This window comes from Ovis aries, chromosome 17, assembly GCF_016772045.2.
Source record: "Ovis aries strain OAR_USU_Benz2616 breed Rambouillet chromosome 17, ARS-UI_Ramb_v3.0, whole genome shotgun sequence".
NCBI lineage: Eukaryota > Metazoa > Chordata > Mammalia > Artiodactyla > Bovidae > Ovis > Ovis aries.
In genome coordinates this window covers 7,141,133-7,156,869 of record NC_056070.1, presented here as the reverse complement: position 1 = coordinate 7,156,869, position 15,737 = coordinate 7,141,133, and the positions used below count along the sequence as shown (strand labels likewise).

Genomic DNA, 15,737 nt, shown 5'->3' with positions numbered 1-15,737 from the left:
GATTCATGGGGTCGCAAAGAGTCGGACATGACTGAGTGACTGAACTGAACCGAATGTAATATTAACATTATTCTTAAACAATCTTAATGATTACGTTGATAATAGCATTGAAACATGTATATTATCATATGTGAAACACATCGCCAGTCCAAGCTCAATGCATGAGACAGGGTGCTCAGGGCCAGGGCAAGGGATGACCCAGAGGGGTGGGATGGGGAGGGAAGTGGGAAGGGGGTTCAGGATGGGGTACACATGTACACCCACGGCTGATTCATGTCAATGTATGACAAAAACCACTACAATATCTTAAAGTAATTAGCCTCCAATTAAAATAAATAAATTTAATTTTTTAAAAAGGAAATGATATACAAACCTGTCAACAAAATATCATAATTTTAAAAACTAGATTAAAACATCCCTTTTTAATGCTGAAGCTACAAAATTTAGCAAAGTTAAATTCCTGCTTAAACTCCATTATAATGCATGTATTTATAAGATGCTAAAACAAAAGACTATTTATAGTACCTGTCAAAAGATCTGAACTGCACGGGTTGATCAGCAGAGAGATCTCCAAGAGCCCCAAGGCAGGCTGGTGGCAGAAGGGCAGGATCCACAGTGACCCCATCTGCTGGTATGTTTACTAAGCTTCGGAGAATGTCCTTCACGTTGACATTTTTTGAAACTGGAACTGATGGTGCAGCCCCGCTATTCAATTCATTCCCTCCGTCACTTTTGGTTTCCTGAGATTTACTGACTTCTGAAGAAAGAGTGCATAGCGCCTCATTGATGGCATCGGGGCCCGCAGTGACGCTCTGAGGCGCTCCAGGAGCAGCCACGTCCTCACAGCTGCCTAGCCCAGGAGCTGTTTCTCCCCCAATGCCTGAGTCCCTCCTTGGAGCAGGTGATATGCTTCCAGATTCCTCCACAGATGCTGGAGTTACTGGGCTCGATGCTGCTGGTGAGTCTTCTACATCTTGCCAAAAAAAAGAAGAAAAGTAAAACTTAAAAAAATTTACAAATAATTTTTAAAAGGTACATTGACTCCTAATTGTTTTAGATTATGAAACTTACAGCATGTTTTAAAAGGCTAAAACAAATTAATCTACAAAATGTACTGAGTAAATATACATATAATGAAATAGTTTAATAAAATAATAATAATAAATAAGGTTAACAAAGTATCTGAGAAAACCCCAAACTGAATATGACATACCAATGGGTAGCAACACAAGATTGAAAGCCATTGGTCTATAAGAAAAACTCTAAAATCCTTAGGGTATACTCAAGGTTCTTCAAAAATATAAGTCTGCTAGGATGTAAACTTCATCAGGGTAGTGAATTTGTCTTCATTAACACTTCATCTCCAGCACCAGTGACAATGCCTGGGCCTACAACAATGTCCGGCAAGTAGTAGGTCCACCAATAAGTATTTTTCATCTCCCACTTTATCTCCTGCTACTCATGCCGTAATACATATACAACACAAAATTGCTTACAATCTGCTGAATGGGCTTCTGTGCCTTATACACTGGCATTTCTTCAGGTAATAGTCCCAAGACCTCTACCTCAGACATAGATTCTACAAGAAAACATGTTACGAACCTTATATGGATGAATGATTCAATGACCTTTAAAATATAGTTCCACAAGGAACATCACCTTTTCTACTTGATTTTCATTCCCTCCAATCAGGTATTGATTCCATTTCAACAAAAATGTTCCATCTTGCTAAATCCAATGAGCAATTCTCGACCTTACAGCTCCTGACATAACAGCTGCTGCTGCTGCTAAGTCGCTTCAGTCATGTCCGACTCTGTGCGACCCCAAAGACGGCAGCCCATGAGGCTCCCCCGTCCCTGGGATTCTCCAGGCAAGAACAGCAGCAGCAACTGCTTATTCCTTCCAGGCTGGTAACACTCGTCCAGCTTTTCACATGCCTCACTGTGATTCCTTCTTTACTTCCTTCACTTCTCCTTCTCCCTTATTTCTTAACTTGGAGGAATTTAGTACTCAGTTCTTAATCCTTTTACTTTTTCTATCAACATTTATATCGTTAATGGTCTCATTCACTCTCCAAGTATTAAATATCACTATTTCAATCATTCAATCAAATTTAGATTGTTGTATGTAACTGCCTACTCTATTTTTTTAATATGTCTAAAAGACATCGTAAACACAACCTATCGAAAATTAAATTTCTTATCCTTGCCTATGTTTCACCTTCAGTCTATCCAACTGTACATTATAATTATTCTTGACTACCTTCCATATTTCACATACGCACACCTAATATTTTTAAATGCTGCTTTCTCACCATCAGAATATATCCAAAATCTCACTGCTTCTCACTAGCCCTACAGTTACCACCCAGGTCAATACCCAAATCACCTCTTGCGAAAATTATTGCAATATACTCCTAACTGGTTAAGTTAGACTGTTACATTAATGGATCTACAGGTCGTGCCTCCTGGTATTCATCCCCTTGAGCAGTTCTTGAGTATGGGCTGTGCCTGACTTCAGTCATGTGCGACTCTTTGTGACCCCCATAGACTGTAGCACGCCAGGCCTCCCTGTCCATCTCCAACTCCTGGAGTTTACTCAAACTCATGTCCATTGAATTGGCCATCAAACCATCTCATCCTCTGTCATCCCCTTCTCCTCATGCCTTCAATCTTTCCCATAATCAGGGTCTTCTCCAATGAGTCAGTTCTTCGCATCAGGTGGCCAAAGTATTGAAGCTTCAGCTTCAACATCAGTCCTTCCAATGAATATTCCAAAATCTAAATACATATGAATGTTCAGGACTGATTTCCTTTAGGATGGACTGGCTGGATCTCCTTGCAGTCCAAGGGACTCTCAAGAGTCTTCTCCAACACCACAGTTCAAAAGCATCAATTCTTCAGCACTCAGCTTTCTTTATAGTCCAACTCTCACATCCTTACATGACCACTGGAAAAACCATAGCCTTGACTAGATGGACCTTTGTTGGCAAGGTAATGTCTCTGCTTTTTAATAAGCTGTCTAGGTTGGTCATAACTTTTCTGCCAAGGAGTAAGTGTCTTTTAATTTCATGGCTGCAGTCACCATCTGCAGTGATTTTGGAGCTGAAGGAAATAAAGTCTGTCACTGTTTCCATTGTTTCCCCACCTGTTTGCCATGAAGTGATAGGACCAGATACTATGATCTTAGCTTGCTAAATATTGAGCTTTAAGGCAACTTATTCACTCTCCTCTTTCACTTTCATCAAGAGGCTCTTTAGTTCCTCTTCACTTTCTACCATAAGGGTGGTGTCATCTGCATGTTTGAGATTATTGATATTTCTCCTGGCAATCTTGATTGCAGCTTGTGCTTCATCCAGTCCAGCATTTCTCATGATGTACTCTGCACATAGGTTAAATAAGCAGGGTAGCAATATACAGCCTTGATGTACTCCTTTCCCTATTTGGAACCAGTCTGTTGTTCTGCATCCAGTTCTAACTGTTGCTTCTTGACCTGCATACAGATCTCTCAGGAGTCAGGTCAGGTGGTCTGGCATTACCATCTCTTGAAGAATTTTCCACAGGGCCTGACATACTTACACTCATGTGGCAGAAGTGACAATGGGCCAGTTCAGTACCCAGTCTTTAAGAAGATCTAACAGTTTGTGCATTCTCAGAATCCCTGAACATCTCTGAAAGCAGTCTGGCTACCTTGCTGGTAAGATCATGTAGAGAGACCTCCATATAGGAAATAAAGGACCTCCAAACTAATGGAGTAAAACAAAGGAATTTAGCTGAAAACAAGTAGCAAGGTCCCCCACACACAAGCCCAGTCTAGTCATTTCAGTCCGTCAGCCCTAGATCTTGGAGCTATTCTAGCTGAGGCACTAGATAAATGAGTAGAAAAATTATCTCAGACTTTCCAACCCCAGAAACATCATTTGGAGCAGGAATTTCTACCACTGTGCCTTATCTGAATCAAAGTCACAGAATCAGGATAACAAGACTAAAATAGTTGGGAGTTTTCACTTTGAGGTAATCTGTAACACAGTGGTCCATAACTGAAACTCCGCTTTTTCTTGCCCTACTAGATGTAATCTTAACAGAATTCCAGATTCTACTTTTTAATAACATACATCAATTCTAACTCCTGTACTCAAAGCCCCAATATCCCATTCTCCTTAGAGTGAAAATTCACACTCCCTTTCTCCTGGTTATTCCTGATTTATTTCCCCAATTTTATTGTCTTAAGGCTTAACATCTTCTAAAACACTATACAATTTGTTTTCTACTTATTATCCTGGAATACAAGCTCCATGAAGGCAGATTTTTTGTTTCTGCTCATCAGTAGTGAACAGGTACCTAAGAGGTACCAAATGAATACTGATTGGATAGATAAATCTCCTCTGTTGGGTAGGAGCTACTTCTATAACCACATTAGCTGCTTCTCTATACATCTATAACTGGCAGCTAATTTTATATATAACTCTAATTATTACACTTATTTGTTAACAAATATGTCTTATAAGAGAATATAAGTTATTCTTCACAACAAATGCTGAGTTAAAAACATTTAATACTTTATTTTTAAACCGTAACATTTTCTCAGTTATTTTTTAATTAGATGGCTCACTTAAAACAGAAATCATGTCTCAGTTGCAATTAACTACAGGGTCTTTAAAACACTTCGTTATTAATAAAAAATAATTGCATGTTCTCATTAATGTATACATAAACGGATTTAAATTCCAAGATGAATATCTTAACTGCCGTAAGTAGGTAACGTTTTGCTTGACTTTTGGATGCCAGATAATAAAATGCAGAAACTTACCAGGGAGTGACAAATTTCCACATTCACTACCAGTTTCTCTAGACTGGCTATGCCTTTCATTCTGCGGTTCCAAAATGTCTCTGTACTTTGACACCATAAGAACGGAGATAAAGTATACAACCGCCAAGGCTAAAAACTGTGCTTGCTTGCTATCCTCCTGGGGAGAGAATAAAAGGAGCTAATCATGCCACTACTAAGTAACACCTTTGAATCTTATTTTCCAACACAACACTCAAATACAGAACATAGTCACAGATCTTTTGAAATACACGGAAAATAGTAATGAACTCACCTGAGCAAAGACTGAACAAAGACTCTTAAAAATACGCCTGTATATCTCAGGTTTTATGCTTGTGAAACAGGAGAGAGACGCTGGCTCATTTTTTTTACATTACGTAACTCAATCTAAAGAGATGTCCTAATATACTTTATAAGATTAATCTAATAGCAACTATAATTACATATGAACCATTATTTTTACTTCCAACCATAAGAATTGAATTATGTTTTTAAAAAATCAGAATAACAGTTTTCCTAAAAGACAAACATTTGAGATTATTAAAAGTGAGGTTATAGAGACAGAACTAGATGCTAAAGAAATTCTCAAGAGTATTTCAAAGGAATATAGACAAACAAGTGTCCGGGACTTAATATAGTGTCTGGAGAAAGAAAAGGACAAACCAGGTTGATCTCTAAAGAGGTTCAGGCTTCATCTCAGCTCTACAGATCACCTATACATATCAATCACTGCTTCACCTAATAAAAATTCCCCATTTTCAAAGGAACATTGCACACATTACTAATTTTGATAACTTTTAAAAATACATTTGAACCTAAAGGAAAAAGTCAAAATTTGTCCATCAAATTCTGAAACTCAAGTAGCAGATAAATTTAGGATAAACAAAATGAAGAACATGGTTGCCTAGGAGATAAATAAATGGAAACAACTGGTACAAATATGGCTTTAAAGTTATCAATTAATGATTATCAAAAGTTTTGGACACAATTTCAGAGAAAAATTAAATTTCAGAGTTTACTGAAAATATCCACTTAACAGGATTATTAGATATATTCATAATCTGACAAGAATCTTTGGTAGTTCCTAAGTTCATGTGTAACACCTTATTAGTCTTGATAGAAAAGATATGTTCATTTTTCCTTTCTTAAATTAACGTACCCTTTTCTCCAGAAACTCCTATGTTCTTCTGCCACATAATCCTACCATCTATTACAATAACTGCTACCAATGGTATCAACTTTAACAATGTAGGCAAATAACCTGCTTCGTCTTAATGTTTTATAAATTATTTATACCTATCTAAATGTTCAAGCTGGTTTTAAAAAAGGCAGAGGAACCAGAGATCAAATTGCCAACATCTGCTGGATCATCAAAAAAGCAAGATAGTTTCAGAAAAACATCTATTTCTGCCAAAGCCTTTGACTGTGTGGATCACAATAAACTGTGGAAAATTCTGAAAGAGATGGGAATACCAGAACACCTGACCTGCCTCTTGAAAAACCTATATGCAGGTCAGGAAGCAACAGTTAGAACTGGATATGAAACAACAGACTGGTTCCAAATGCGAAAAGGAGTACGTCAAGGCTATATATTGTCACCCTGCTTCTCTAACCTCCATGCAGAGTACATCATGAGGAACGCTGGGCTGGAAGAAGCACAAGCTGGAATCAAGATGGCAGGGAGAAATATCAATAATCTCAGATATGCAGTTGACACCACCCTTATGGCAGAAAGTGAAGAGGAACTAAAAAGCCTCTTGAGGAAAGTGAAAGAGGAGAGTGAAAAAGTTGGCTTAAAGCTTAACATTCAGAAAACGAAGATCATGGCATCTGGTCCCATCACTCCATGGAAAATAGATGGGGAAACAGTGGAAACAGTGTCAGGCTTTATTTTGGGGGGGGGCTCCAAAATCACTGCAGATGGTGACTGCAGCCATGAAATGAAAAGACGCTTACTCCTTGGAAGGAAAGTTATGACCAACCTAGATAGCATATTCAAAAGCAGAGACATTACTTTGTCAACAAAGATCTGTCTAGTCAAGGCTATGGTTTTTCTAGTGGTCATGTATGGATGTGAGAGTTGGACTGTGAAGAAAGCTGAGAGCCAAAGAATTGATGCTTTTGAAGTATGGTGTTGGAGAAGACTCTTGAGAGTCCCTTGGACTGCAAGGAGATCCAACCAGTCCATTCTGAAGGAGATCAGTCCTGGGTGTTCACTGGAAGGACTGATGCTAAAGCTGAACCTCCAATACTTTGGCCACCTCATGTGAAGAGTTGACTCATTGGAAAAGACCCTGATGCTGGGAAGGATTAGGGGCAGGAGGAGAAGGGGACGACAGAAGATGAGATGACTGGATGGCATCACTGACTCAATGGACGTGAGTTTGAGTGAACTCCAGGAGTTGGTGATGGACAGGGAGGCCTGGCGTGCTGCGATTCATGGGGTCGCAAAGAGTTGGACACGACTGAGCGAATGAACTGAACTGAACTGAAACTTTTATTTAGCCCATCAGCATGTTCAATGTTTAGTAACTACAATATGAAGTATACAGGGTATGCCTGTTTTATGCCTAAATAAGAAATATCGCATAGATCCTTATGTTTAAGACCTAACTCGCAAAACAAATTTGTTTTCAACTGTAGCTGTCATTTATTAAATACTTACTGTGAGTCAGGCACTGTGCTACAGTCATTAACCCATATACATAAAATGAGGCCTACAGAAGTTAAGTAATTTACCTAAGGGCACACAGTAAATGCAAAAGCAAATCTGAACTCAGATTAGAGTGATTAAAAACCTTAGCTCTTAAGCTCTAGGTAATGATTTATTTATATCCTCAATCTTAGGTAATTTCCTTTTTCTTCAAAGTTTGCTTATGCTAGAATAGGCTCTGGATATAGCTGAGAAATAAGCTCTTTTCCCTTTTGTAAAAGTCCTATAAGATGACTTTATCACTTTTCTAATTACCAAAAAAATTAAAGTTATTTCTTACTTTCAGAAATGACATGGTAGACATAGGAGACACTCTAATTCTCTAAATATAGTGATATAATAAGAGCCAGGGTAAGGTGTATTGATTTCATTTTAAATGCTATAGGAAAGTCATTAGAAAAATTTTAAAGCCAAAGACTTACATCACTTATTGTAGATTTTTAAAATTCATTTTAGGAAATACAAAGTTATAGGGTAACAGACTCAACAACTGCTCCAAGAGAATGGAGAAAGAAGGAAGCAGCAATATTTGGTTCCACAGTAGACCACAGGCAGTGGGTTTTGAAAAGCACAAAGGTGATGCTTTGTTAATAAAAGGAATAATACAGTTACCAAAAAGCAAAAACCGGAGATCCAGAGAGGGAGCATAATTAAGTATATACAGATGTTAGTTAAGATGAAAATTTGAAGTATGGTTAATATGAAATTTTCAAGAATCAGATTCCTTAGGCCCTTAATCCACTTTTACCTATCACTGTTTGTGGTTTTAAGCAGATAATTTAAGCTAATACTGCAATCTTTCTCATAGAAGTATTCTTGAATTAAATGAGATAATACATTATTAATCATCCAGTCTTATGCTTAATATACAATAAGTGTTTAAGACTATTAGCTATAGCTAATAACAACTACTATTAACAAATTGCAAACTTCATGAAGAATCAAAAGTAAAACACTAGAAAAAGGAAAATTAAAACTGAAGTTATAAAGTTTATTTTTAAAAAACTTATGTGTAGTATAGAGCAGCCTAGTACTCAACACACAGTAAGAGTTCAGTGAATATTAATGATAATACTCCAAATTCAAGTGAGCAGGATCACAAATGATTTTAATTTTCATGTTTATGTTTTTTTATACAACATTACAATTTCTACTGCCATATTATGTATCAAAATTAGCTAAAACAAACCTTTCACCTTTAAAATACTTAAAATACCATAAACAACATTTCGTCAGGTACTTTTTAAAATTTCTTTTTTAATATAAATTTATTTTAATTGGAGGCTAATTACTTTACAATATTGTGGTTTTGCCATATATCATCATGTACTTTTATATCATATAAAACTTTCAAAGCACAGGTTCTGGTGTTTGACTGATGAGTTTGAATCCTATCATTTTCTAGCTCCATTAGCTTAAAAAAGTTACATGAACTCTCTGTGCTTCAAATTCCTCACTTATAAAATTGGGATCACAAAGTACACAACTCAAGAAGTTGTTGGAATTAATGATAATACATAAAGCACTTAGAATGCTTACTATCTAATAATGTGCTGTTGTTATCAGTAGCAACACTCTATTAGCTCCATGTATATAAGTAATACTTTCTAAGATTCTAAGATTCTAAAATCATTGTCAAGACAACCGGTATCTAAGTCTTCTTATTTCTACTTGACGATTTTATACCACAAAAAGTGTTCACTCTCAATACTTTGGGCCTAGGAGGAAATATGTGCCAGCTAAGAGGATATGTGAAAGAAATACTGGAACTTACTATGTCTCTGAAGACAACTGCCCGAAGTCGATTAATATCCATGTCTTGTAAGAGCCTGTCAAAATCTCTCACTGGAGATATACCACCAGTTACAAGGTCCACTGGACTCTGTTTAAGATAAAACATATAAACACACATTGCAGAGATATTTTTTAAAATAACACACTATTCCGTGGGCAACAAATCTTTTCCCAGCTTGGTTTCCTCCTCCTCGCTTCTGTTTTTGGGTACCAGGACAGAGGGGTGGGTATAGAAGGGAGTCATGAAAGGAAAAAGATCTGCATGCTAACTCAACAAGCGCGTGAAACACAAACTGAAGTATCTGGAGGGAAAAGTATCATGGACACAAGGAAAGTAAACATTTGGAAAACCAGACAAGATTAAGTATAAGCAAGTCTTTACTGTATACTCAAACACAAATATTTGAAGGTTATGTCCACAGACTAAAATAACTATTTTAGGACTTCTGTCAGATTTATTTAACTTTATGTTGAAATGAACAAATAAATTTAAGATCTTAACTGTAAAATAAGAGAATGCTTTCTTATTTAATTAATTATTCTGCAGGCTTACCTTCGCAGCAGATTTCCCAGTGGGAATCAGGCTGTGTGCCATTTTCTGGCTTTTTCCTGCTTCGCTTTTATTTCTCAGCTGTGACTGCTGCTGACACTCTAAGCAATTCCTTACTGCCACTGCACACACTGCAATTTAGGAAAAAATTGTATTTAAGATTACGGAACTGACAAAACCCACCTATATAAGTTGCATAAGATTTTACTCAAAACAGATCACCTTCAGCAAATTCCTAAAATATCCCTGGGCTTTATCACCCACAGTTTGTTTTCTGACTCTGGTAGCCACTCTGTTAGGGCCCACTGCTAAAAGAGAATCCGTTCAAGAACTTAAGAAACACTATAATGTTTCTTAGATCTCACATAAGTTACTTGAAATAATCTTTTATGGGGGAAAAGATAGGGAAGAAAAGATTTTAAAAGTGTAAGAAAACAAAGTAAATCACAGTGCCATCAACCAGTCCCTCTATTATCTTCACTAAAGCAGAACAATTAAACTAGAAACCTGCACGTCTTTCTTAAAATTTTTATGATTATAGCATGATAGTAATAGGGACTGATAGAGGGTATAGCATTAAAGGGAATATTTATTTATAAGGTCTATCTTCCACTGGCTGTCATTAAAACGGTTTAAAATGTAGGGGACAAAAAGGAGATTGTGATTAATATACAATCCAAAATTACCTCTCTAAACATCTCACTTATCAGGCAGTTGACTCGAGTTACTCAGATGTTAACTGTGAACTTTAAAGACTTAGGTAATATACAATTGAGTATGAATTGATTCATATCATGTCATCATCTCCAATCCCAGCCAAATCAGTAGCCCTAACAGTATTTGTCTCCACAAGAGTGGGAGAGCAAATTAGGAATAAAATAGCAAACTTAGGTGATAACCTCAAGTACCAGCTGACTATCATACAGCTACTACACACGGAATTGAAAAAGGAGAGTATTGAGAAAGGTGCCCAAAGAGAGCCACAGAAGCTGGAGAAAGAGAAGGAACAGAGTGAAGAGGGAGGAAGGGAGAACATGGAACACAACTCTGTGCAGGCTGGGGTCAGGCCCAGCAAAAAACGTTCCAACTACTTTTCTCAGAGGCTGCAGAGCATCAAGTCTGGGTCTGCATTACGAAGTCAGAGACCACACTGGAGCGCCTAGTATCAACCAGTCTCCGTAGTACAGTTTACTCTTCCTGTCGCCGTCTGACCTTCTCACTTCCAACGTCACGAACACAGGAGTGAGAAGGCCAGGGATGAAACCGTCTGCACTGCTGTGACCAGGCTTTCCATGTGCTGTTAAGTGGTCCTGAACAAGGAGAACACGTGGTGCTGGAGCACACTGAAGTATTCCTTTATTTTCTTCTATAGTTATGGAAATAGAGGGAGACAGAGTATTCTCCTAGTTTCTGAATTTCATACTTCTTGAGTATAGCAAAGCATTGCTAGTGTACGCTTCTACTTTCAATTCTACAAGTGTACTCTTTTCAGGAAGCGGAGAGGTTTAAAAGTGGCATCTACAAAGTAATGGGTTCTAAATATTTTAATTGTATTATTGATATAAAGTTTAACGGTATATCGTATAACAGAAAGAACAGCAATACTAGTTAAACTATATTCAAATTCCACCCCTGCAAATTAGAGCGTCTGAATTTTCATTAAGTTAAATCACTACTTTGATCTCAAATTTCCTTATGAATAAAAGAAAATACAAATGAATGAATGGGAGAAAATGACTGCTGACTCAATGTGAAAATCAGAAATGACATGCAACAATAGTAAATGAAAGCTTTTGTTTTGTTATGCTTACCATCTGACTCTTAACTAGGATTTTAAAACAATGTCCTAAAAATAGTATACCAAGTTCTTTGCAGGATCCCGAGTTTACAAGTACTTTGAATCATATTTTGAGTGAAAATAATCATTGTACCAAAAGAATCTAAGTATGTCTGAATATCTAAGTATAGATATTCTTGCTAAATATGGGGAAATATTTTTTTAACTAATTAGACTTTCCAATTTTGATATTATATTTTCATAAGTATCCTATTAATCTGTCATTACATGGCCATGGTTCCTAAAGATTTTGCTTTCATTTCTTGGTCCCATTTTCTCCACCTACTTCTCTCCATTTAATAAGCAAATCATTAACAAAGTCTCAGTATTTGCAACTAGATGAAGGAAATATTCTGCATAGAGAAAAACAATTTTTCTTCACCTACGGAATTTCAGATTTCACTTAAAAATTCAAGGAAGAACTGCCTCCAGGACAAGAGCAGAGATTTAATAGTTATATTAATTTCATCACAACTTATTTGGATTAATAGCTACATTTTAACGATGCTAGTTTAGAACCTTGCTACTCAAGTGTGTTTCTAAGAGAAGCAACAACAACACTACCTGAGACTTACTAGAAGGACAATTTTAGGCCTCATCCCAGACCTATATAAGCTAATCAGCATTTTAAGAATATCATCTGGTGATCCATGTGTATGAATCACATCAAAATTTGAGGACTCAATTCAGTTCAATTGCTCAGTCATGTCTGACTCTTTGCAACCCCATGAATCGCAGCACGCCAGGCCTCCCTGTCCATCACCAACTCCCGGAGTTCACTCAAACTCACATCCATTGAGTCAGTGATGCCATCCAGCCACTTCATCCTCTGTCGTCCCCTTCTCCTCCTGCCCCCAATCCCTCCCAGCATCAGAGTCTTTTCCAATGAGTCAACTCTTTACATGAGGTGGCCAAAATACTGGAGTTTCAGCTTTAGCATCATTCCTTCCAAAGAACTTCCAGGCCTGATCTTCTTTAGAATGAACTGCTTGGATCTCCTTGCAGTCCAAGGGACTTTCAAGAGTCTTCTCCAACACTACAGTTCCAAAGCATCAATTCTTCGGCACTCAGCCTTCTTCACAGTCCAACTCTCACATCCATACATGACCACTAGAAAAACCATAGCCTTGACTAGACGGACCTTAGTCGGCAAAGTAATGTCTCTGCTTTTGAATATGCTATCTAGGTTGGTCATAACTTTTCTTCCAAGGAGTAAGCGTCTTTTCATTTCATGGCTGCAGTCACCATCTGCAGTGATTTTGGAGCCCAAAAAGATAAAGTCTGACACTGTTTCCCCATCTATTTCCCATGAAGTGATGGGACCAGATGCCATGATCTTCATTTTCTGAATGTTGAGCTTTAAGCCAACTTTTTCACTCTCCTCTTTCACTTTCATCAAGAGGCTTTTTAGTTCCTCTTCATTTTCTGCCATAAGGGTGGTGTCATCTGCATATCTGAGGTTATTGAGATTTCTCCCAGCAGTCTTGATTCCAGCTTGTGCTTCTTGCAGCCCAGCATTTCTCATGATGTACTCTGCATAGAAGTTAAATAAGCAGGGTGACAATATACACTCTTGACGTACTCCTTTTTGTATTTGGAACCAATCTGTTGTTCCATCTCCAGTTCCAGCTGTTGATTCCTGACCTGCATACAGGTTACTCAGGAGGCAGGTCAGGTGGTCTGGTATTCCCATCTCTCTCAGATTTTTCCACAGTTCATTGTGATCCACACAGTCAAAGGCTTTGGCATAGTCAATAATGCAGAAATAGATGTTTTCCTGGAACTCTCTTGCTTTTTCCATGATCCAGCGGATGTTGGCAATTTGATCTCTGATTCCTCCGCCTTTTCTAAAACCAGCTTGAACATCTAGAAGTTTACAGTTCACATATTGCTGAAGCCTGGCTTGGAGAATTTTGAGCATTACTTTACTAGCATGTGAGATGAGTGCAATTGTGTGGTAGTTTGAGCATTCTTTGGCATTGCCTTTCTTTGGGACTGGAATGAAAACTGACCTTCTCCAGTCCTGTGGCCACTGCTGAGTTTTCCAAATTTGCTAGCATTTTGAGTGCAGCACTTTCACAGCATCATCTTTCAGGATTTGAAATAGCTCAATTGGAATTCTGTCACCTCCACTAACTTTGTTTGTAGTGGTGCTTTCTAAGGTCCACTTGACTTCACATTCCAGGATGTCTGGCTCCAGGTGAGGGATCACACCATCATGGTTATCTTGGTCGTGAAGATCTTTTTTGTACAGTTCTTCTCTGTATTCTTGCCACCTCTTCTTAATATCTTCTGCTTCTGTTAGGTCCATACCATTTCTGTCCTTTATCGAGCCCATCTTTGCATGAAATGTTCCCTTGGTATCTCTAATTTTCTTGAAGACATCTCTAGTCTTTCCCATTCTGTTCTTTTCCTCTATTTCTTTGCATTGATCGCTGAGAAAGGCTTTCTTATCTCTTCTTGCTATTCTTTGGAACTCTGCATTCAGGTGGGTGCTTATACCTTTCCTTTTCTCCTTTGCTTTTTGCTTCTCTTCTTTTCATAGCTACTTTCAAGGCCTCCCCAGACAGCCATTTTGCTTGTTGCATTTCTTTTCCATGGGGATGGTCTTGATCCCTGTCTCCTGTACAATGTCACCAACCTCATTCCATAGTTCACCAGGCACTCTATCTATCAGATTTAGTCCCTTAAATCTATTTTTCATGTCCACTGTATAATCATAATGGATTTTATTTAGGTAATACCTGAATGGTCTAGTGGTTTTCCCTACTTTCTTCAATTTAAGTCTGAATTTGGCAATAAGGAGCTCATGATCTGAACTACAGTCAGCTCCTCATCTTGTTTTTGCTGACTGTATAGAGCTTCTCCATCTGTGGCTGCAAAGAATATAATCAATCTGATTTCGGTGTTGACCATCTGGTGATGTCCATGTGTAGAGTCTTCCCTTGTGTTGTTGGAAGAGGGTGTTTGCTATGACCAGTGCATTTTCTTGGCAAAACTCTATCAGTCTTTGCCCTGCTTCATTCCGCATTCCAAGGCCAAATTTGTTACTCCAGGTGTTTCTTGACTTCCTACTTTTGCATTCCAGGCCCCTATAATGAAAAGGACATCTATTTTGGGTGTTTTAAAAGGTCTTGTAGGTCTTCATAGAACCGTTCAGCTTCTTCACTGTTACTGGTTGGGGCATAGACCTGGATTACTGTGATACTGAATGGTTTGCCTTGGAAATGAAGAGAGATCATTCTGTCGTTTTGGAGATTGCATCCAAGTACTGCATTTCGGACTCTTTTGTTGACCATGATGGCTACTCCATTTCTTCTAAGGAATTCCTGCCTGCAGTAGTTGATACAATGGTCATCTGAGTTAAATTCACCCGTTCCAGTCCATTTTAGTTCACTGATTCCTAGAATGTCAACATTCACTCTTGCCCTCTCCTGTTTGACTTCTTCCTGTTTGCGTTGATTCTTGGACCTGACATGCCAGGTCCCTATGCAATATTGCTCTTTACAGCATCAGACCTTGCTTCTAGCACTAGTCACATCCACAGCTGGGTATTGTTTTTGCTTTGGCTCCATCCCTTCATTCTTTCTGGAGTTATTTCTCCACTGATCTCAGTAGCATACTGGGCACCTACTGACCTGGGGAGTTCCTCTTTCAGTATCCTATCATTTTGCCTTTTCATACTGTTCATGGGGTTCTCAAGGCAAGAATACTGAAATGGTTTGCCATTCCCTTCTCCAGTGGACCACATTCTGTCAGTAGAGAAGCAGTACTTCAAAGCAAAAGGCGACTGGGGGTTGCGGGGAGTAATGCTGATCAGAATCAACTTTATAGAATTTTCAAAACATATCCTCCTCCTCGATCCACCCTTACAAGTACTACTATAGCCAATGCATACACAGTCCTTTACTCTTTGGAAGTTAAAAGTATCATAAGACAAACTGCCTAGCAAATATTTTCCCACCAACAGGGAAAAGAAAATATTCAACGTAATACGTCTGTATTACTGAAAATTT

The 15,737-nt window shown here is 38.0% G+C and overlaps 1 protein-coding gene across 10 annotated transcripts in view; it reads right to left on the bottom strand.

Moving 5' to 3' along the window:
• The window catches only part of LRBA (LPS responsive beige-like anchor protein), a 749,961-nt gene that overhangs the window by 559,721 nt on the left and 174,503 nt on the right, over positions 1-15,737 (bottom strand). For 6 of the 10 annotated variants that reach the window (XM_015101368.4, XM_060400971.1, XM_042234941.1 and 3 more), the window contains exons 27-30: positions 9,888-10,015; positions 9,315-9,422; positions 4,810-4,966; positions 526-973 (exon numbers count right to left, since the gene is read on the bottom strand). In XM_015101368.4, the coding sequence (XP_014956854.3) occupies positions 526-973; positions 4,810-4,966; positions 9,315-9,422; positions 9,888-10,015 (841 nt within the window). The remainder of the gene's footprint in view (positions 1-525; positions 974-4,809; positions 4,967-9,314; positions 9,423-9,887; positions 10,016-15,737) is intronic. The other 4 variants (XM_060400970.1, XM_042234942.1, XM_042234944.1 and 1 more) reach the window with 1 other exon arrangement.